The sequence below is a fragment of the Ascaphus truei genome, chromosome 6 (assembly GCF_040206685.1).
Source record: "Ascaphus truei isolate aAscTru1 chromosome 6, aAscTru1.hap1, whole genome shotgun sequence".
Lineage (NCBI taxonomy): Eukaryota > Metazoa > Chordata > Amphibia > Anura > Ascaphidae > Ascaphus > Ascaphus truei.
The window spans coordinates 102,902,458-102,927,372 of NC_134488.1; the positions used below are offsets into that span (position 1 = coordinate 102,902,458).

Consider the following 24,915-nt stretch of genomic DNA (forward strand, 5'->3'; position numbering starts at 1 on the left):
TGTTGTTTCGTCTAAACCCCCCCCCCCCCCCCTCCCAAAGCTTTAATTTTCTCTTTCTTTGCACTGATTGAAATATCCAAGTCTGTGATGTTATAAACATCAGCAGCAAATGTAAAAAATAAAAAATACATGCATTACATATGTTACAATTGATATATGTGCTTATTGCTATGATGGAAATATATTGCTCCACATGTATATGTGCATACATCTCTCTGCTTGTTAAATGCCTCTTCATGATCTCATCTGACCATACCTACATTCCTCCGTGCCTCCCATATTGTGCACTGTGCCATGTTTAGGTAACTCAGCCAAACTGCAATAGGTAATATGTAGAATGCGTATAAAACTGGAGATTTCTTCCTGCCCCGTGCTAAAGAAGGTGTGTTTTTATCCTGACCACATTTTCCACAAGAAAGCTTCCTGATCCAAAACGCCTCTGACACACTGTTCTCTAATACTGCTCCCAATATAGCCACCACCGTGACATTTACTGATATATCCATATTATCCCTGGAATATCACTCACATGTCCCAAAGCCTAAAAATGACACAACTTGCACTACAGCACTTCAACCAAATTAATTTTGATGCAAAGGACTTGGCCAAACCAATAGGAACCTCCATCTAATCTATCCAATGCATTTGTGCTCAGATGATATAAAATAATATAAAATAAACGTAATATCCCAAGAATTGGGTCTTTAAACACATTAAGGGTATTTGAACTTCTACCAATATTTTATTTCCATACATACAGTACTTGGTCCTTTTATAGCCATATCAAAGCCATTATGCTGCTGTTCACTGATGTTTGTTGGTGTTAAAATTGCTGTATTTCAATCTGAAACTCCCCAACCCTTCTATCTCCTGCACCCAATTGTCCAACTCTAACTGACCATGAAATGTCTGTGAATTGACTGTATAACCTCTGTTTATTTAATGTAACCATGTATTGTACAGTATAACTCTGTGCCCAGGACATACTTGAAAACGAGAGGTAACTCTCAATGTATTACTTCCTGGTAAAACATTTTATAATAAATAAATATAAACGTTATGTTCAACATTGATAATTTTTGGCAATCTAGTTTAATAAATGTTCATGCTGTTAAAGGCATTTTGAACAAGTCATGCAAGCCGTACACAAGAGATCAAACAGTTCTTATACTTCTTTATAACAGATCAGGTAACCCACAAAAGCATTCACAGCAAGATGTTCGTAATGTACATAACATCCCGATTACGCAGCAAGGCCTATAGCACAAACAATGCATGCAACTACAGTACCATGCTAGCAAATACAGAGGCCCAAAGCTCCGCAGGCAGGTGGAAGCAAGGGAAAGTCTGTAAATACCTACAAATATTTCTTATTCTCATAGACATCGTGCAGCTTGAGAACGTGGGGATGTTCAATCAGCTTGAGGATAGCAATCTCTCTTTCCACCTGCAGGAAAGCAATTGAAGTATAGATGTTAGGGGGAAAAGAATATGCAAAAAACATTTAGAAAGTTTAAGCAGCAATGAATGTACAACTGTTCACCCCGTTGTTACGTACAGATTGCCTTTATTTGCAGGTATTAAATACCCACTTAAAAATAGTGAGCAGCGAGTAACTGGTTGCACTGCTCTGCTGTTGTCTTAGTATATAGTGAGCAATATTTACTGAGCCGTGCTATGAGACTTGAAATCGTGGCTTACTAAATACGGCCCTTTACAGCCAATTCATGTGAATGGACTAAGAGGTGTCTTCTGGCACCGAAATGTGTCTAATGTAACACCGTTTAGGAAATATGACCCTTTCATGGCCCATTCACTTGAACTGGTTACTGTCCCACACCCACAGTTTCCTACCAAACATTGTGGCCAAGCGCTGCCATCTACTGCTCTTATTCCCTCACCGGCTGTCTCTGTAAGTCTCCCAATATACCACTTAGATTGTAATCTCTACGGGGCAGGGATTTCCTTTCCTATTGTCTGACTTTGTTTGGTGCACTTATTGTATTATAATTTCCTATACTGTACTGTCTCTTTTGTAAAGTGCAGAGTACAGCTGTAGGCGCTACAGTATATAAATAGATATACATACATACATACATACAATAAGGGTCCATAAGGTGTCGTCCAGCATAGAAGGGTCTTATGGAATAGCTCTTATTAAATGTGGCCCAATAACTTTACTATATTTATTCATCTCATCATTTACAATATGTCACTTCCAGACAGTCGGGTGCTTCACAAAATGTTAGAACTTAAAATTGCTTCTGCAAAGTTCTATGTACAGCGCTGCATACACTAGCAATGCTATATAATGCAAATTCAAAATACATATGTTATCATGTGTGACAGTCATAGAGGAAAGATGTGCAATATATAATTACTCCTAAAGGACTTGGATTTAAGCAAATACAATATTGCTACAGATTTGCCAGATGTGAAGAATTCTTGGTGATGTTTACAGCACAGTATTTGCAGTATATTATGTAAAACGCAGCGTATATGCCTTGTACAGTATTACTGCTTCATTACTTCCCTTACCTTCATTAGGACAGATTCAGAGAGCTTTTCTCGATTTACAATCTTTATTGCCACTTTCTGTCCCGTTATGCAGTGAACTCCTAGTTTAACCAAACCTGTAATGGAGAGACACAGAGATCTTCAGTACTGCGTGGAGTCATTTGCCTCTGTGGCAAATGGTACTGTATGGTACCTCGGCGATCACTGCTGGATATCAACAAACTCATCCAACTGTATCTTGGCTAAATCAACAAAACCAATATTAAAACACATTTTTAAATATTTTTTTATTCACAAGCCCCAAATATGATGACCGTGTAAACGGGATTATTTGCAGGGTGTGATATAATATATATAAATATATATCAAAGTTATATCAAAAACAATTGGGTAGCGCTGTACAAATGTGCTATACAGTATGTGATTGAGTGAACTGGTGCACTAATCATGAATAAAATAAAATAAAATGGTGTAGAAAGTGAAATAATGTTGAAGGTAGAAAAGTACATATATTGTGATTAGATTTAACCAATGGCAATGACAACAGTGTCCCAAACCAGTTCCAGTAATGTTCAGTGAACGAGAAGTCCAATTCCGGAACGAAGATCCTTATGGAGTTAACTGCAGCTTCTTAGTGATACAGCCAAATCACATGGATACGTACAAAGAAAACAGAGAAAGAGGTGCAAGCTCCTCAACATAGCTCTGTTATACAATATATTAAAGGGTTAAAAAGAGAGTCACCAGTCAACCCGTGTGAGTGCTAGTCCTGGTGAATGTCTCTTTTTAACCCTTTAATTAGTTATATAACAGTTATGCTATGGAGCTTGTGCTTCCTATCTATCTATCTATCTATCTATCTATCTATCCATCTATCGATATATATATATATATATATATATATATATATATATATATATATAAAAGTATATATATATATGTATTTTTTTAAATACACACACACACCACATTCTTAGGAACCAAGAACGTGACATGCATTGCTCAAAGCTCATGTACAGCAATATTTCCATTGACAGTTTCTCTTTGTCCAATAGTCACTGAAGAATCATTTTTTTCTATTACTAGGATTGGTATTAGAATGTACCCAGTCCCTCAGCTCAGAGGTGTCAGCCTTGTGATGCAAAGCAATACAATTACGTTGTAGGGGTTCAAACTTTTTTTCCCCAGAATCCCTAAACAAATGTTTTTGGCCCTGGCATAATCCAGGCTTAAATGCTGAACTGAAGTGTTTCTTTTTATATTACAGTACAAATGGGCAGTTTTATCTGTTAGCAAGTTATTTATTTCCATTGTATTGTGTAGAATTTTCCAAGTTTTTGCTTTCATTTTATTTTTAGTGCCCAATGCTGTATTGGACATAATGACTTTACTGTCTTTTGGCTACATATGTACACTTTAGTGCTCTGATATTCTGTGCCCCTGTTATGAAGGAATTGCAGTTAAACGGCTCTAATTGTAGAATGTAGCTCCTTTAGTTAAAAAAATTCTAAAATAAATATATTGGAACAGGATTCAGTAAAAGAGGAACCCTTAGGTATCAAAACCAAAATCATTTGACGCTGGGTAAGAAATATTGTTATTGAAGCCGTAACACAGAGGTCATATTTTAAAGCAGAACTTAGCTAAGCAGGCGATTGTTTGGTGCTCCTGGTATAACTCTGTAAAAAGTCTGATTCTGTGCCTAACTGAATGGCAGCTTCAGTCAGTGTAACTCAGCAGCTACAATGTATCCTTACAGTTTACAGCTCAAACTGCTGGGAACACTTGCAACAAATTATCCCAAACAGGAAAGGGTTGCAAAGTCCTGCACTGCTTGGGAGGTGGGTTAAAACCTGCTATAGAAATCAAAGGCTGATTTAAAACTCATTAAAAAAGGCATTACGAGTTAAATATATATATATATATATATATATATATATATATATATATATATATATATATATATATACAGTGTTCGACAAACCTATACATTTGCTCGCCCCGGGCGAGTGGATTTAACCCCCGGGCGAGTAAATATTGGCCCAAGCAGCACACGTTTGGTACTAGGTGGCGAGTAGATTTTTTTGTGTGGCGAGTAGATTTTTTGGTGATTTGTCAACCACTGTATATATATATATATATATATATATATATATATATAATCAAAAAATAAATAGATGATACCGTTCTGTGGCTATTTGTGCGAGCTTTCGAGATACACTGGTCTCTTCTTCCGGCGATGTTACAATGAATGAAGCAAGAAAAAGCTATACTATAAACAGTGTCTATTGGAATGTTATCTGTTCTGGTCCTTCCCCCGGTGTGGATGTGTTTTATGGCTGGAGGTGTCAAAAGGTTCCTGAAAGCAAGTGATGAAAGAGTGTGTATGTGTATCAGTGTGAATAAAAATGAATGGAGAGCGCACAGTATATACTGTACAGTGCTATACAAAAGGTGTGTGTGGAGTGGGAGTGGATATAAATGGTGTGGGTGGGTGTGGAAATGTGAGAGTTAGTAGCACAACTAGAAGTGTGTGTGGATACTATGTGGTCCCTATTGGTGTATAGGGATGAAGCTTGGCTAACACGGTACTGATACCTCTATATATATATATATATATATATATATATATATATATATATATATATATATGTATATATATATATATATATATATATATATATTTATTTTTTTAAACAGTCACTATTATCTACGACAACAGAACTGATTTATTTTGGAAAAAAACCCATTAGAGTTCACGTTCTGCTGCTTTAACACAAACATAAGGTAGAAGACTGCAGTAGAAGACAATCTATTGGTGTCTGGAATTTGGGTGCACTGTCGATCAGTGATGGAGGATCAGGATCCAAGAAAGGTCCTGAAACCATTTCCTAATATGACGTGTAGGAGAACTCGTAATTTGAAAGACATTTTGGTACACAGTCATTTTCAAACAAAACCAAAAAGAACGTGGCTAGGACCTCGACCCCTTGGCTCATAGTCATGAGGCAGATGTAAAGCCTGCAGACAGGTACCAACTACAAAAGAATTATCTGACTCTCAACAACAAAATACATATATTATCAGAGACTTCATTAATTGCACAACCACAAGTGTCATATATTTGATTGTATGCTGCTGTGGAAAAATGTATGTGGGCAAGACCCACCGGCAATTTAAGACTATGATATTGGAGCATCTTGGCTCTATCCGAAATAGTCTGAATACACCGGTTGCACGACACATAATGGAAGAACATAACGGAGACGGCGACTTTCTAAAGTCTATTGGTATCGAACATGTACCATGGAGTCCTAGAAAGGGAGACTGGGGCAAGAGGCTCCTCCAGAAGGAGTGTAAATGGATTTACCTCTAGGTCTCAATGAGGGGTTTATTTATTCTCCATTTCTATAGGTTTATTATTATGAGTTGCCTATATTGATTTAGGCTTTATCACATGTATTATTATACACAGTATACGCCTCCACTTTAAACTTTATTCACATTCAGGAGGGGATCCAGGTATATAGTTTACATTATTAATGTGGATGTCCGTTTTGACCTCAGGGGCGGACAAATAGGTTAGCACACTCCTACACAACCTTTTATACGATCAGTTCACTACTTATACACCATATATTCTGGTGTTCATACATGCACCTTATTATTACACATAACCCAATGAGATCGACAATTAATAATTACTGCTATCCATTTAGCTCTATATCCATCATTGAGGCGTAAGTTCGGAAATTTTTTCATCTCCTCCATTGTTTATACTGTATATCTGGTATATAGGAACAGCTTGTTTGGTAGATATACTCCTAAAATCCTCTAAATAATCCTCTAGGCTGCAGTAAATATTTACATTGGACAACTATATTCCTTATATCCAACTATATTCATTCTGTATACAGATACTATATACCTGATTGTACTCAGAGCAGTACCCTTATTACATCTGGGCTGCTCCAAGTATGTTACTCTTAGAAGAGATTTCAAACTCATCAGTAGCGATGCAGGCTCCTACAAGTTTTGCTATTTCTTATACTGCATCCATACTATCTAGCTTGGTCATATAGATGCCGCTTCTACCGTTTAAGTGATTCCCTGTGACAAAAGGAACTTTTCTTAATTTATGTGCTTGGAGCACCTTAGGCACGCCTCCGCTTGATGCGTAGTGCTGATAGGACAGACTATGTAGCTACGCCCCCTCTTGAGGTATATAGGGCATTTTTAGATGTTAGATGTAACTCCTCCTTCCCGTGAAGAAGCGTGTACACACCGTGCGAAACGTACGTCGGGCCATGGCGTCCCTACGTTGATGTCTCGGAGGAAGTAGGGCTGATCATCTGTCTGCAACTGGTTGTATGGAGGTTTTTTATGATTACCATCTGAAGTATATTTTGAGTGAAACGTCTGTGTATTCAGCTATGGGTTAACTGAGTATGAAAGGCTACTCTTTCCACTCTATATAAAACGGAATTAAATGCTGGTGTTGTTTTAACCCTATACACTGGATAGCTTGGGTGTGTGTTGATAATATCTATTACTCTATGCTCATTTGATAAATGAAGTATGTTGACTCAAATATCTATGTGTATTCAGCTATGGGTTAACAGAGTATGAAAGGCTGCTCTTTCCACTCTATACAAAATGGAATTATATGCTGTTGTTAGTTGAACCCTTTCCACTAGATAGCTAGGGTGTGTGTTGATAATATCTAGCACTCAATGTTCACTTGATATACACATACTTGTATGTCCTATCTGGATTGAACGTGATCTAAATATATACTACTCCATACAACTACTGAGGATATTTATGGGACATATACGTATATTGACACCATTGAAACAAAAAGGTGATCTTTTTAGTTCCTACCTCGTGTTATCACAGATATAGACGATCTTGAGTTTCCTTCAGTAAATATACAACTGGGGTTATTGATACCTAAGATAATTAGTAATATATGACTAGCACCCACCCACTTTTTAATTGGGGACGTTTTAACCCCTAGCACTATAAATATTTTCACTGTTCTTTCGTCGATAACGTTTTATTATTTTTGGCCAATTAGCTGGCTTTTATTAATACCCGTTCACCCACAGTTGTGGGAGCTGATACTACTAGTTGTCTGTACCTATTCACTATTAGACCATTGTATCTTTTGGACAATGCAATCCAATTCTATTATATGATACAACAGAGTGCAGTAAATAGGGACTATTTGGTGATTCTTTCATCACAGACTTTGTTTTGACTGATGCACTGTGGATCAGCCAGCAGTAGCTATGTTGGAGTTACAATATGTTTTATGCCTGAATGGGGAGGGGGTCTCCCAAGATAGGGGACCCCCCAGTTCCAAAGCCATGAGACATTTTTGTCCATTAGGCAAGGATACCTGCCGGGTGGACACAAAATAGACTGGCCTCCGGCACTCAACAGAAAGATAACGTCGCAGCTCCCTTGCTGACTTAGACAGCCATGTTTGTAGTTTTCTTCTCCAAGACAACCACAAACAAAATCAATCTCTTGTCACTCAGGAACCGGAGGGTTCCGGCAACAGGTCAGGAGAAACTGTTCATCTTTGTGGTAACCCCGGTTTAGGTAAGCTGGAAAAAAAATGTTAATGTTGGCGGTTGCTTTTATACAATTGAAAGAGGTCTATGCATCAATGCATTGAAAAGTGTTTGGCTGCACCACGACATTTTTGGGAGCACAGCTGTAACATATGTAACTGTTCCTTCCATCTGACGTTGTTTGACTTAAGCCACTCCAGATGCAATGGATTTTTTCAGCGCAAGTAAAAGGAAAAACAATTGATGCACAGTGACTCCGAATTTGGTACAACTCCTTATCCTATGTGTACCATGTGACTCCAAATCCTCCTACTGACACTTCTCAGGTCTCAAGCTGGGGCAGACAGGGCAAAATTGGAGCAAATTACTATGATACATTGACTTCGCGTGAAAACTACCTAATTGTACTCCAAAATTGCCCTGATACTGTACATAGGTCCTTGTTCTATAAAGTGTGATAGCGCCGGTCCAGATATAAAATAAGATAGACTCCAAAGTGTTTAACCATACTCAGCAGCACATTACAATGCAACATCTTTACTTTCAGAAGGACTGCTGGTTTAAGAAGAATGAACAAGTGACCCATGGAGGCAGAAGAGGAACAACACCACAGAAAAGGAAGCCTGAATATAGGCAGCATACAGGCTGTGTACATACTGGTATCACAGCAAAACAATCCCATCCCCACTGGAGTAATCGTTTATGAGCTGAAAGAAAGACTGAGCTTGCGCAGAGGCAGCCAGTCATGACCTTGAGGATTCCAGTTTCCTATGTCTGCATTTGGCTGTGGGACAGCTGCAGTGTGATACCAGATCTACAGCCCCCTTGAGGAAGAGGCAGGCTCTGGTGCAGCACTAGAGATACCTGGCCGAGGGATTCTGAGTCATAACTGTAAACTGGTTCTACATTCATTGTGCCCAGACCCATTCAAACTGTGAAGCAAAGGACATAGATAATACCCCCGATACAAATGGTACTGTTTTATATGGAGCATTCCAGCGATACAGAATTCTTTTGCAGTCAATGCAAAGTATGGGCTTCTGTTCAACCAATGTATTCTGCTATGCTACATCAGCATGAAAACTTTAAGTGCGAGATAAATGCAATGCACAGAATAATTACTACCCTGTCAGTGCCAATCAATTTAGAATAAGAAATAATATTGTTAGTAAATAAAAGTATAAAAAAAGGATGTGAACGTAAATGCGTCAATAATAGAAACCTTTTTTTAGCAGAACAACAAATTCTCACTACACCGTTAGTACTGAAATGTAAAACATGAAGTCAATGCAGCTACTGTTCCGTATTTTCTCTGCAAAATGGGAATATAATGTGTTTATATTGGAGGAACAAAGATAATATTCATTCTAAAGAATAAGTGCTTTATTGTAAAATAGGGCCAGCAATGCATTGAGCTGCAAGGTAATGCATATCTATCAGGCAGCACAGGGGTTAAATGCATGAGCTCTCAAAAGAATAAGGATAAGCAGATGCAGATAGAATGGATAGCATAGTAACCTGCATACATTTGATATGATAAAGAGAACAATGTTCACCCAGGTCAGTCACTGACATTCATCTTCCTTCACCAACTTGTGTCTTTCAAACAAAACATAGGCCCAGAGTCGCTATGCAGCATTAAACGGAAGAGAAGATTATGCTACAGAATGGGAACCTGTAACAGGAACAGGCGTTATTTTACCTGAGTTAGCTCCAGGTTTACTAAGCTACTGTTGAGGCCCCTTTTATTCTCCTACATCCCGGATGTTTTCCGTTTGTCACGCGTTTTGCCGCGCATCAGCCGATTCACTAGACAGCGCTAATAGCGCTAAACAATTGAAAACGCCCACGCCGCCTAAAACGGCCAAAAACATGCCGCATCTGCCCGCAAATTAAAAAAATCGCAGGGAAACGGCCGCAGGAGGCTAAAGGCGACCGCCACTGTAATTCAATGCAAAGTCTGAAATTCAGCTCATTATAGAATATGGTTAAAAGGAGGAATTTGGTAAATGGGAGTTATTTACCACGTAAGTGTATAGTGCAGAGTATGTTCCCAGAGGCACTACACATTGACAAAAGGTATAACCTGGCGGCACTATACACTGACACAGAGTACAAGTGGAGAGGGGGTGACACATACTGTAGGGAGAGCGGGAGAAGAGGGGGTGTGGCACACAGGGTTGCCCCCTCTCTGGTATTCACCCAGAGACCCCGGGTTTCGGGTACTTACCTCCGGGCTACGGGTTTAGCCCGTCAATCTCCGGGTGGTTGGTGGCGACGTCTCCGGCATTCTTTTGCAATTCCCCGTCCAACTGCAGTGAACATGGCTGCGCGGAGACGCCTACATGACGTCGTGACACTACGTCGCCATGGCTACGTGATGCCACGTAGCATTGTGACGTCGTGACGTCGCGTAGCCATGGCAACGCGGCGTCATTTGACGCCGCGTAGCCATGTTCACTGCAGTTGGAGGGGGAGTTGCAGCAGGATGCCGGGAGACGCCGCCGCAGCACGCCGCCAAGTAAGGGAATTTTTTTTTAAATGTTCTCCGGGTTGGCCTTCAGTTGAAGGTGGCAACCCTGGTGACATATGGGGGAGGGAGGAAGAGGGGATGACACCTGGGGTGGGGGTGACACATGGAGAGGAGGGCACATGGGGAGGGGGGACAAAAAGGACACGGGGGAGGTAGTAGGGGTGACAGGGAAAGGCAGTTGGGGTGACATGGGGGGGCAAGGGGAAGGCAGGGGGAGACAAAGGGGGCAGTTGGGGGATTGTCCCCGCCTTGTCTTGCTCTCCAGTCTCCACAGCCAGCACCACGTGGAGCTCCCAGGAGGCAGAGTGTATAATCAATGTACCGTGTGCTGCTTGGGAGCCCACAAGAGGTCTGTCACGTACAGCACCCAGCTAGCCCGTGACCTGCAAACGGGACAAGGGTTAATACTCACATCTGCAATCGCTTCCACCTTTCACCTTCGCAAAGGTCCATCAAATGGACAATATGTCCTCTACAGGATCCAGGATCAATACACAACTCGCAAGCTGCCTCACTTTCCACCTCCGCAAAGGTCCCTCAAATGAGTTATATCTCTCCTTAATCCGTCCCTCTACAGTATACCACCGCCACGAACAGCACACAAGTGATCACGTGACTTAGGTATGCAACCAGGGTTAATACACACGGCTACTCTAGCCAACCCACATTTCTCCTCCGCTAGGAACCAGTGAGTTAATATTAACCCCTACTCAATTGCAAATCAGATCTATCCACTGACACCACCCGAGGGTATGCAAATATGATAAAAGATATCAGATTAATATTTGCCAGGACCCCGGGTCCCTGTTTATTATAGGAAAAACTATGCACTTTAATACACCAAAATCAGTTGCAGCACAATGTGTCAAAAACGTACTTACACTCCCCAGAGCATGCTAGCAGTTCATTCAGAGCCCAAAGCATTACTTATTAAATGTTTTAATATATAAAAATACAGTGCTTAGATTACAGAACAGGTGTTACCAAAAAAACATACAGTTACAATAAAAAGCAGAACAGCTTCTTAAAATAAAATGATAAACATAAAAGAAAACCTATACTTTAGCAAATGCCATAGATTTTCCCCCAGAGAGGTCACTGGTAAGAGACAATGAAATATCCTGTATCTGGTCTCAAATACACCTCTGTGGACATCTGATTTTCAAAATCTTTTCCCAGACTTAAATACATTCTTTCCTTATTGCACCAGCATAAGCCCACCCCTCCTAGAGGATGCTTTGAAAGTGCTCTACCCAGACCATGTCTATAGAACTTGATTAAAACAGTTGACACCTTGAGTGTGCTATCCAGGATGAACCCCCGCCCCGTCCCTTTGAAGTTCAGAGCAGACCAAACAAACAGTCCTGACCGGTTTCAAACTCAGCATTTTGTATTTTGTTAAAACAAGTGCAGCTCATTAACCCCTCAAGCACCCAAGGGGATTAAACAACCTAATAATATTATCATGACAGAGTCGCTGGTCTGTAGGAGCTCAGGAGAGGAGCTGGTTAGGGGACACTCTGGCATCTCCTCTTACATGTCTCTATGGTCCCTCTACATTGTTTGCTGTTGGAGCCCAGAGCTCCCATTTTTTGTTATTTTCAGGGGCCGCACATAAGGCACTGAAAGGCCACATGCAGCCCCCCGGGCCAAAGGTTGGCCACCCCTGCGATAATGTAACACTCTTGTTAACTGACAACTGTTTCAGTAAGTCCTTTGGCTCATTATTAGCCTTCCTTCTGTTCCGATAAAGAAATATAAATATTACTATTATTTTGATAACATTGATTACACGGAGGCCCTATAATTATGGAGGAGTAATTTAAGTGTGGTACAGTGTAAATATATCATACTGCATAAAGTTTTGTATTTTTCTGACTTTGTGATCTTCGCTTTCAATTAACAATAATTGTGGGAATCCCAAAATGTTCTTATACCTTATAGCAATTGTACACTACTTCAGGATCAATATATAAACTGGAATTATATAAATTTGTCAATAAAGTCACTTACAGTAGGTATGACAAATAACACAGCGTTATTTCTCAGCGTTAACACGAACGCTGCTTAATGAATCTAGGATTAACATGAGTTAGGCTCTAATTAGGTCATATCAAGAATGATAGCACAAAAATATCTGCGCGGAGGAAGAAAAATGTAACGGAGTCACTTGGACATTCAGAGGTAGAAATGTATTTGCAGCAAAAAAGCACAACGTTTCTGGGAAACAATCCCCTTTGTCAGGTGCACTGCCAAACGTGTGCAGTGCACCTGATGAAGGGGATTGTTTCCCAGAACCGTTGTGCTTTATTGCTGCAAATACATTTATACTTCTGAATGTTCAAGTGACTCCGTTACATTTGGAACCCGAGAGATTTTTTGCTATAATTCTGGATGTGTGTTAAAGCAGCAATACGGGATTCACTTTTTTTATTTTTTATTACAGGATTGGCGCAGGGGGTCTTTGGAGCTGACCTATGTTCATTTCAGCTCCGGAGATACTTACGTCCATAGCAGGTGGCGCTATTTCTGCTGTAAGAGAGTCTGTGCGCCTAACATAATGTTAAATGTCCCGCTTTATTGTGGGACAATAGGGAGCTGTGTCCAGTGGGGCTTCGTTCTGGCCCGCATAACCGGGACATTTAAACTGAAGAAAGATACCGGCATCACCTACAGAGGTACGTATCTCTAGGCACAGGGGGTCCCCGGAGCTGAAATTAACAGAGTTCTGCTCCGTTGACCCCCGGCTTCAAGACGGCAGCCATTTAAAAAAAACATTTTTTTACATGAAATCCTTATTGATGCTTTAAGGGTTTTACTGGCTTCACCCTTCATCTCGCCTGGCACCGGATAAACACCAGATTTCACTAGGGATTGCTTTTACACCACTATCTTTATGAACATTGTCTAATTAGCTCATTTGCATCTTACTCAAAGTAACGGAAGTAAAAAAATAACGTCAAACTTTCAACAGGAGTAAAACCGAATGGACATCCAATTATTTGCTACAGTGTATACTACACTAACTATAATATGTGCTAATTTAGGTTAACATCACGTTAAATAGGCTCAGTGAATCCGGGCCTTAATCCAGACACTAGTGATATGACTGAGAACCATGATAGTTTGCTACAGGGCCTACTCTATCACTGAAGTTACATTTCATGCAATGCTTGCCTCTTTTACAGATTGCTCACGCATGCAATATTTGCAGCCTGATCACATACGCTGTAGTGAAAATATTCAGTACATTTATATTCTGATAAAATAAAGGTGTAAAGCCAATTTTAAACGACTGGTAATCCCTTTGCTGGATTGCAAGCACCTATGCCAGCAAAGGGTTAAAAACAACCATTGTAAATTGTGTAATAGCCAAGTTATAACTCATTGCTTATTGCAACTTACAGTAGGAATCACGGTTTGCTACATTCCCGTGTCCAATGTCAGTTATACTGTAACGTAAATAGTTTGTTTTGTATATTGCATGCCGGGGTTTCCCCCCCCCCCTTTAAAAAGCTAAGATTCCGTATCTGAATTTGCAATTATTTCTAAACATGTAAACACCCTCATTTTATAGTAAAAAAAAAATACAACAGACAATGTTAGATGGGCAATTGCTTTCATTTGAATTATTTGTTGTTAAACTGGAACACCCCATTACATGCTACAGTACATGCAACTATTGATATTATTAATTGAATAGTTGTGTGGACTGATTTTGCCTGCGGCGCTCTAGACATACAGCAACCACCAGCAAGAGGGCCCTTTCCTTTCTATTTGTGTCTGGAACGTGCTAGAGAGCATTAGGGGTGGCCCACTGTGGTGACACTGGCCAGCAACTATTTTTTGGAGAGTGCCATGAATATTTTCTGGAACTCTAGAAGGATGAAGTCTCAATGTGGTATTACATCTTTAAGTGGGATCATTTGATTTTCAGTAGAAAAAGAAGAGAATGATACCAGGCTGCATTAAATACAGAAAGTATTGGGAGATTATTGAGGCCAAAGTAAGTAAAAAAGGCGATGAAGAGGTTAAAATGAAGGTCAGGAACAAAGCAGTAAGTTGGGATGACATCGGAAAACAAAAAAGTGTATCTAATATCCTATAGGACAGTGACCGCACTTCCATTTCCGGATACCAGCTCTGTAGGACATTTGGCAGATATCAATGTTAGCCTTCCTGCGTCTCAAATGCTAAACACTAGTTTCATGCTTTCTGTGGCAGACTCATTTTGTTGAACAAGGCTCTACTAACTAGCGGTCCGTGGGCAAAATACGTCCCACGAGGGGCAATGATATGGCCCTTGGGGACTCAGGACTCATCTAATTTCATACTAGTTGCTTAGGCAGCCAAGTGCAGTTTTTCCCACGGAAACTCACCTGTAATTTAAGGTAATGTAAATACACACGGTATAGAGGTTTAAATACTTAATATAATACTTAAATATAATCATTTTTCATATATCAAATTAAATGACAATTTCTTCTGCTCCTAAATCTTTTGTGAACTGGCCCCTTTGGGAAACAAGCGGAAGAGCCCTGATGTAGAAAAAGAAACTTGGCTGCACAATGTAAACATTATATATTCAGAAAATACACAGAGGACAGAACACAAAGTTAAGAAGTGATATTAAGAATACACAATGGTGGGGGCGCGCACGCAGCGGCGAGGAGAATGGGGTTCAGAATATACGACCCGTGGCGAACATTTCTCCCCGGCGAGGTTTGACATTCACCAGGACCCCCCTGGGCCCCACTAGACTTAAGGGCAGACTAAGAAATTTAAGAAACAGACGAGTTCCTCTCAGCTTTATTGTTGTTTTTGCTAAAGTTACTGTGGTTTGAAATGTTCCAATTTTAGGTTTTATGTTATACGCCTAATTATTTCCCTCGAGTCTAGAGGTTTGGAGGTAATGATTAGCAGGAGTCCTCAGAGGAGTTCGGGCTGCCTTGGAATTCGCGAGGCTTGTGCCACCCCCTGTTTGGGCATTTTTAGCCCTTTATTTTGGTCCAAACAAGGCCCATCAGTTAACAGGTTTTAGGATGGATATTAGATCCAGTCCCCGCATACACTCTGTGTGTGTCAGGATCCGTGATCCCCGGCACGCTCGGCGCGCTCCTCGCTTACCCCAACCCGTGACAGGGTTTTCCGCTTCTCCCACCTCATGCAGCACATCTCGCCGGCCGGCGAATACCAGCATTCCATCTAGGGGCGTGCACGGACCACACTCTGCACTAAATACCATCCCCGCTGTCCCCGCCTCCAGGCTACGCTCACGCATGACGCCACCATCACGCAGTGCGCACCCGCTATGTGCGGCAATCGCACACATGCGCAGAACCTTCCTCACTCCTCTGCTTATACTACACTGTTGCTAATTCCTCTGCCTAGTATACACCTGTGCTGATTCTCTCCAGCCAACCACAGCCAGGTATACTACTGAGTATGCTCTCCTCTCATTAGACAATCTCCCTTTATATGCTCAACTGCCATTCTGGCAAATTGGCTGATCTTAAACCTTCCTATGAGTGAAGTGTCACTGCTGTCTTGCCTCCACAGTCTTGTCGTGCTTCCAGATCCTCGCTCCTGACATTATCTTTTCCCCCGGACTCCGCTCTTCTGTTCTCCTGACCTCGGCTACGTACAACCATCTGCACCTCTCCAATACTGACCTCGGCTAAGTACCACGACGATCTACCTCTCTCCAATCCAGACCACGGCTAAGTACCTCCTACGATCCGCTAAAAAAATTACACTGGAAGAAGCTTGGCGTATGAAGAACAAAAAACAAAAGGACTATACATTTTATTCCGCCCCGCACGATATATACACCAGAATTGACTATATATTTGTCTTATCGAGCCTCCTGGAGCAGGTCACTCAGGCAGGTATATGCCCAATATCGTGGTCTGATCACGCCCCGGTGGAAATGGTCCTGAAACCCCCTTTCACTAGACCTAAGGTAATCCAGTGGTGCCTAAATGAGTGGCTTCTAAATCAGACGGGGATTGAGAAACAGATTCGGAATATTTTGGTAGACTATTTTAGACTGAATAAAGGCTCAGTCAAAAGCCCGTCTACCCTCGGGGAGGCTCATAAAGCCTCCATTAGAGGGCAATTTATCTCAATAGCTTCATTCAGGGAAAAAAGCTAAAATTTTGAAACAAAGTAAACTTACAGCTAAAATAATTGAATTAGAAAAGGAACATAAATTACGCCCTTGCAGGAAGATCTTTAAGCTTCTTTGCCAGACTAGAGAGGAATCACATAAATTAAGATTGGAGGACACAGAGAAAGCATTAAAATGGAACCGTCGGACTTATTACGATAAAGGTAATAAAGCTGATAAGCTTCTCGCCAGCAAGCTAAGAGGTGTTAAAGCTAAATCGCAAGTTTCAGCCATAAGACGAGGTAACGGGGAAATTACACATAATCCTTTCCAAATTGCAGAGGAATTCTCTAAATTTTACAATAATTTATATAATCTGGATTCATCACATCCCAATTTTAATAAATCCTCCAGTGAACAATTAGACAGTGTGGATAGGCCGTATTATATCAGTTAAGATGAATATTCTCCCGAAACGGCTTTATTGTTTCCAGACACAATCCAGGTCTCTATCCCGATAAAATATTTGAGGGATTTACAGAATAAAATTATGCCATTTATTTGGGGTAACAAAAGACCAAGAGTGCCGAGAACAGTTATGCTTGCTCCCCGAGAGAGAGGGGGTCTGGCGGTTCCTGACATCAGGAAATATTATCTAGCTGCCCAGTTGAAACAGATGGTTTGCTGGCACTCCCAAGGGGGTCAATACCGATGGGTAGATATGGAAAAGGGATTTATTAATTCCAGGGCACTCCCAGCTCTTTTATGGAATAACAAACCAACAAAGGTCTCAAACCAGACCTTTTTGATTCGGCAGTAATGACATTTTCTATTGAGATTTGGTATAAAGCCAAATCCAATTTCCAATTAGCCTCAGCTCCTTCGAGATGTACCCCTATATTTGATGTCCGGGTTGGTCCACAGGTAATTTTGATTTATGGAAGGTTAACAATATTAGAGATGTGGGAGATATGCTTCAGGGAGGTAAACTATTAAGCTTTAATGATTTTTGTCAGAAGTAATCTTTATCAGGAGCTGAGTTATAAAGATTTTTACAAGTTTCCCACTATCTTAGGCAGTTGTCCCCAGGTGGGTCTTTCCCAGAGTGTACGGTATTTGAGGAATTATGCAGAAATATAAATTATCAGTGGGGTCTTATCTCAGTTATTTACCAATTTCTTTGCTCCCATGAATTTAGAGCTCCTTGCACACATAGGTATATGGATCAATGGGCCCAAGATTTTCAGGTACAGACTCCTTGGCAGGACTGGCAAACCATCTGGATCAATGCAAAGAACACATCATTATTTAAAGAAAATATTTATCAAGTTATTTTTAGGTGGTATTTGACGCCCCAGAGGTTGAGGCAGATTTATCCAGAGACCTCGAACCTCTATTGGAGGAGTTGTGGGAGGGTTGGTGATATGGTCCATATTTGGTGGTTCTGCCACAAAATATAGAGGTTCTGGGGAGTAGTGCAGAACCTAGTGCGAGAGACTTTTGGGATAAGGATCCCTCTAGATCCGATTACAATGGCGTTGTGTAAGCCGCTAGATAATTTATACAAAAATAAATCTAAACTATTGTCACATATCCTGACCGCGGCTAGATGCGCAATAGCGGGGGCCTGGAAAAAGCCCCTGGAATTCTAGGGGGAACAGGTGAGCGGTTAATTCACTGTAGAGGGAGAGCTATATTTTTCCTCTTTCAAAGTTGGTTACCTTATGTGCTAGCTGGAGCTGGGACTGTACGGCGTCATTGTATTTTTGTATCTTTGTATTTTTTGGGGATTTTTGTGTCTTTTATGATACCGGTGTTAAATTGGTGGTAACTCCCCCCTCCCCCCCACCCTTTTCTCTTTTCTGTATCCCTTCCCTTTGTTTTTCAAAAAATTCAAATGAAAAAATAAGTTACAAAAAAATAAATAAATAACACTAGCGAAGAGAAGGGAAACCTTTTCTGTGGCGTACAGTATGTGAGCGCAGTGATGTATGGGGCAACATTTATCAAACAATACACAAAAACTTGCATTTCATGTTTTTTTTTCTCCCCCTCCGGTCTTTGCATTTATAAAGCGTTACATAAGCACTGTGCTCTTTGCATTCATTGGCCACACAGTGTCCTATTCAAAAAAAAAATACTCAATGGTTACCAAAGCAAAAACGATCATATTTTGTTGAAGTGATATCTTAACATTGGGCAGGAAGAACAAAACTGCCACAATATGCTTGAAATCTAATCTCAGACTCAGGGTTATTTAATTGTCGGTAGTGAATAGGACTTTCCGTGCGGTGGTGTGTGCACTATCACACTTTATTGCATAAGCCTCACATTGAGATTAAATTAACTTGCTCACAGTCACACGGCATTGCCCTACAACCCCCTTTTCCCCGGTTCTGAGCCTAGTTACTTGGCACACACCTTCATTACCAACGCCAGCTTGTGTGAAATGTACTGGTGTCAGCAGTCCTGTACCCAAGGGCAAATGTTCACTGTCAACTCCCATGGGCAGTCGGAGACCAAGTGTATTCAATAAAATAACGCTTTCATTTGTGATAACCCTAGGGTTTAACAAATTCAATAGCAAATGAGACGCACGATGGTAGGCACGCCGGATTGTTCCAAAATGTTTCTCTCTTTTATGTCCTGGAGCATCTGCCATTTTGTGTCTCTCTATTTGCTCAGCTTTGTGCAGTGTGTAACAAAAAGTCTTTCACTGCCATAGGGGCTGCAATGCATTATTGCACAGAAGTGTGCTGTGGGCTGCTCTGGTGGTGTACAGGTTAATAATACCTCTAATGATTGTAATTGCGTTTCCAGCACTGAGCCAGCCCAAATATGCAGATTATGTCTGAAGGTTTACCCTCATTATCTGGGCAATCCAGACGTGCTTAACCAAAGTTTCACATACCCTCCAGCATACTTCCCACCCCCTATATATGGAAGACTGCAAGTTGTGTAGAGGCAACAAGGTGTCATTATTTCGCTTTCTTCTCTGAACCTAATTTACTCTTGCGGAAGACAAGTAAATCTTCCGTTCTCATCTCCATGATAGGACTGTTCACATTGCGGTCAGTGTGGCCCGGATCACAGAGGAAGTACTTGCACCTTTTATAAGCTCTAAGAGGTCAACTGAGCTAATAATGTACAGAATAAATATTTAATAGTAGTGCATTGTGCTCACAGTTTGTGCATCATCCCTCAACAAGGCACGTGTTGCTCCTCCGGCCAAAGCATGCACCTTATTGCTAAGCCCTCAAGGCGTTGTGGGAAGAAAATTTCTTGGTGAGTAGCACATCTTTCATACTGGTAATTGCTGCGGTTATTTGTGGTGTATAATAACTTGCTTTCAACAGTATGTTTTACGAAGCATACCAATGAAAGCGGTGGCATTGGGGCCCGATGAGTCAATCACTGTTAATCGCCTTCAATGCAGAAGGAACGGGCCACACGTTCCATAGAGATAGGGCACATGACGGAGTTAAGAAGCCACACTGCCTAGTAGCCTCCGGGAATCCTCAACTCTCACGCAGGTCCTGTGACTAAGGAGGGCATTGGAATGTCGAATGACTGAGCCCACAATTTGGGTCTATAGGGAAATATACACAACAGTATTAGCCATTATGCTGGGGAAAGGTTGAAAGGTTATAGGAATCGCAGTGAAAATAATCCTCCCCCCCCCTTACTAACGCACACCAACCATTGGGCTGTCCCCCACTGGACTGCATCCATGCAGCTGCTTAATGAAAAGCTCTCCAAAAACCTGCCTCTTCCTCCCACTCCTATCAAGGTTTCCATGGAAACTGCAAAGCAAAAAATAGCTCTTCTTACGCCTGATATTCTCTACGTATACATGATAATCCTGCATCCTTTCCTTGGAAAGCAAAGAGTGTAAGGGAGGGGAGGGAGGCAGGGGAGGGAAGCAGAGAGTGGATGGAAATAGGGAGAGTCAGCACCCTCAAAAATCGGCAAGGGCAAGTGAATGAGTTGCGGGGGACTGTGAAAGGGAGGTGTGCAGGAGCGCTTGGGAGAGAAAGTCTACAGCGTTAGAGGGGTGAAGAGAAGTAAGGACTAAAGTGCGTGGAAGAGGTCACAGGATACACAGACAAAAAGGAGTGCAGTGTAAAGCAATGCCTGGGATAGGAGAGAAAGATTATCATGAAACAGAGAGGAGAGGCAATGATGTGAGGTGGGAAAATGGGGAGACGAGAGAACAAGAAACACACCAGTCAGCAATGAGAAAGGAACTGACTACGGAGAGGCGGCTTCCTGCCGTGGATAGGTGGCTTCCTGCCGTGGATAGGTGTTAACCCTGCTTGTGCTGGACTGAAGAGGCAACTTTTTACAAAGCAAATGTGTCCCCTGCACGAATAGGGTTAATGCAAATAGGCCCATAATAGAAAGATGACATCATTAACCCTTTCAGTAATCTAAAAATATATATAGGTAATATGGATTGAATTTGATAGATTGTAAACTGCTTGGTGCAGGGCCTCCTTACCCACTGTAACAGTGTATGTTAATGTTTGATATTTTATTATTTTTCATCCCCCGACCCTATTGTACTGCGCCACAGAATATGTTTGGCGCGTTATAAATAAATGATAATAATAATTGGAATTTTAAAAATGTACGATGTAATTGAAAAAAAAGAAAAAGAAAAGAAATGAAACAACATCTTTTCTGCAGACCTTTTCTCTGTGAGAGAAAATCGCTGATCGATATCGCTGAAAGGGTTAAGAGCCACAGAGATGCGAAAAGCAACGCGAGAGATTTAATGAAAGACCTTTGTACTATCTGCACATATCAAGCCATCAGATTCCGACACAGCGACCAAAATCTCCAGTTCAGAATGTTAGTTACGGTGCTTTGGGACAACAAAAAGGTTGTGAACTCAATTTATTTCCTGTACACCTGAATGGCCAGATATTTTCTCGTGCAGGGCTCCAGGGGATGCCTTGTCATTTTATTCAGCACTCCCACCCTCTACAGTACTTAATTGGCATGTGTAATGTCGTCATTAATAAACACATGCAAAGCTACAAATGCAAGAAGAGAGTTGTTCTGCAGGCCTCTCAATTACAGTAGTAAAGGTGTTAAAAGCATAACTAGACACTAAAGTAACTCAAAATTAACCATGTGCTTTCATATGGCATTGTGACAAAGATACATAAGAAATTGGGCTAATTTGTGGAACCTATAAATCGTATTTCATAAATACAATCCTAGTCACATCTGGATTAAGAAACATGCAACAAAATAGCAAACACATGGACATACTTCATCTTCATGTGAATGAAATATTGGTTGTTTATCTCCAAAACGTAATCGCTGGGTTTCTCTAAAGAGAGGGATGTTATACAGCCCTAACCTCACTTTAATAAATTCATCCCTCCTAATTATGCCTAGAAGAATTCTGCAAGCTCAACCATAACTTTCATTACAAACCACCACTTCCAAAGGCTTCTAACTTGAAATCCACAGTTCCATAGCTCCTTAAATCGAATGCTAAAAATAACAGATGGGATTGTAAATGGGGTTTACAATCCAAGTGACTGTAAACTTTTGAAAAACAATACTTTCTCCACAGACCTCCAAATTCAGTTGGTATTATTCTTTTAGAGTAAATCTTATGTAATTTTCTACAGAGAATGTGTGGCTCAGTGAGTAAAGATGGTGACTGGCACTGAGTTTGAAGCAAGGGAACCTGGTTCAATTCCCAGTGTTAACTCCTTGTGTCATTGGGCAAGTCACTTTATCTCCCTGTGCCTCAGGCACCAAAAACATAGATTGTAAACTCTACCGGGCATGGACTCAATCTGCAAAATGTCTCTGTAAAGTGTTACATAAAAACTAGCAGCACTATTCAGAACATACAATTATTATAATTCTACAACAAAAAAAGGATGTAACATAATGCTGTTCACTGTATGCCGTGTAGCCTTTCTTCTGATGTTTCTCCCCACTTTTCCATCACTATTATTTTCTCTTTTCTGCTTCCCCAGTCCTGTATCCTGTCTCCTCCTTATATTTCCCCTACACTCCTTGTTTCTCTTTGTACTTCCCCACTTTTTCCACCTATCACCACTCGGATATGTAGGGGGTTATTCATTACACTGCGACAGTGCCCTGATCAGCTCTATGTCAGTTTAATGAATAACCCCAATAGTCTCTCTTTCCTCTGCACTCCACGTTCTCTTTCTCCTACTCCCCCGTTTTACTCTGTTTCGGATCTCTTTCCTACTCCTTCATTGTTGTAAGGCGGCAGAAAATGGTCAATCATCTCTAAGCTCATGAAAATCGTATTTAGTAATGCTTTGCTCTGAGTTGGGTACCATTTTCATGACCTTGTGAGACTGATCGTGTTCTAAACACCAAGTTGTAACATGTGAGTGAGAACAAGGTAGAAACACAAAAGAGGGACAATTAGTTGCATCAGACAGAGTAGAACAGTTGTCACCATAATCCGATGTTTCCAGTGGGACTTTCTTCAACCAAAGAATACCCATCTCCACTCACTTAATTACATGGATCCAACTCTGCCATTTTGGTTATTTGTAACTTTAGATATTTTTAAAACATTTTTTAAATATGGTGAAAATCACTTCAGAGCCTTCATTAGCAAGAAATAGTCTCGTTTACCAATTCCAGGAGAAATTATTTAGATAATATGGCAAAACTGCACAAAATAATCCAGTTAGTGCCTTCTGTAAATCACACTTTTCCAGTTTTAAATGTTTTTATTTTTTTATTTAAGACATAAAAAATAATGGTTGCTACATGTACAATAGAACTTGAGTATTCTACTTTCTTGTAATGTATATCAATATGAACACATGAATCAATGTAAATATATAGTGATACAATAGGATACAGAGTGGAACTTTGTTGGCGACATTCAGAGTGGAAGACTGCACCAATCAGCCCAGTGTATGCTGTGACGGCCGCGGAGCAGATGCTGTTGCTGTGAAGAGTATTGTCTGTCCACATGACCCAAGGTGGTCTGAATGCCTACCACAAAGACACTTATGTAAGTGGAATACTTTGTGTTTTTAATATTAAAAGCAATATTATACTATTTTGCTTTTTCTCCTTTGTATGTGGATTTCCCTTCCTTTCTTATGGAACAATATCGGTGTTGATCTGGAGCATGTATCTGGATAAATAAAGTTGGTAACTTCTAACAACCACAACGCCCTAATATCACGTTGTACACGTGAGTGCAAACTTTATAGAGTTTTCAACATTGACCACATTGTTGTAATTGACAATATTGCACTATTTGGTGTCTTCATTTCCTCTCTTCTATGTCCTGATGAGATTTGCGCACCGGTTTTCTTCGTCGATTGCTGGTTGGATTTGGTCTGAGTCCTGTGTCGGGAGCTGCACTCTCTAAGGACAGTATACTGTTTATTGCTATTTTTGTTTAAAGTGGTGTTATTTGCACTTGTTTTTTGTATCAATATAGTGATACAAGCATGATGTTTTGTTTAGAAATCTCTTTGCAAAGCTACTCTTAAAGATAGTTTAATCATGTTACACTTCACATAGCATTGGTAAATAATGCGTGTGAAGCATTACACATAACATAACTTAAATGTAAGTTGTGAGCTAATTTATTTGTGGTTTCTAAGTGTTAATTTAAAAAAAGTGTCAAATAAGTGTCATGGATCAAGCTCAAACAAGCATAAAAACTGTTCTTTAATCATTAATATTGTACATGACATCACCCAATATTATGTGAGATGATTTGCATCATTATTGTTTTTATAAACGCAGGGATATAATCGGAGGATTCCAGAATGGTATTTGTGATTTAGGCTGTGTCGAAATGCAGCAAACACATTAGTCTAAGGCCCCACTGCACGTGCCGGCGCGCCCGCCTTGCGTCCTGGCGGCGTGTGCACGGCACTTCACCGCGATCTGCGGTCTGTAGGGAGCCGTGTTTAGGCGCAGGGGGCGTGGCCAATATGGGTTGGGTGGGCGGGGCTATGATGCACATTTTCTGATCCGCTCATATCTGTGTGTGTGTGTGTGTAAACAGCGCAGCACCCAGTCAGAGCCCTCACACAGGGTGACACCACAAACTCTCACCCGAAAAAAAAGGAACCAGCCAGTCACAAGCAGCTGATGTGAGACTTGAGTCACAAAGCCCAGAGAGGGAGGAAGCGAGT

General features: G+C 40.8%; 1 protein-coding gene across 5 annotated transcripts in view; it reads right to left on the reverse strand.

Moving 5' to 3' along the window:
• BRSK1 (BR serine/threonine kinase 1) overlaps positions 1-24,915 on the reverse strand; it is a 130,102-nt gene that overhangs the window by 47,584 nt on the left and 57,603 nt on the right. For 4 of the 5 annotated variants that reach the window (XM_075605420.1, XM_075605419.1, XM_075605417.1 and 1 more), the window contains exons 2-3: positions 2,539-2,633; positions 1,362-1,447 (exon numbers count right to left, since the gene is read on the reverse strand). In XM_075605420.1, coding sequence (XP_075461535.1) covers positions 1,362-1,447; positions 2,539-2,633 — 181 coding nt within the window. Of the gene's footprint in view, positions 1-1,357; positions 1,448-2,538; positions 2,634-24,915 lie in introns of those variants that run through there. The other variant, XM_075605418.1, reaches the window with a different exon arrangement.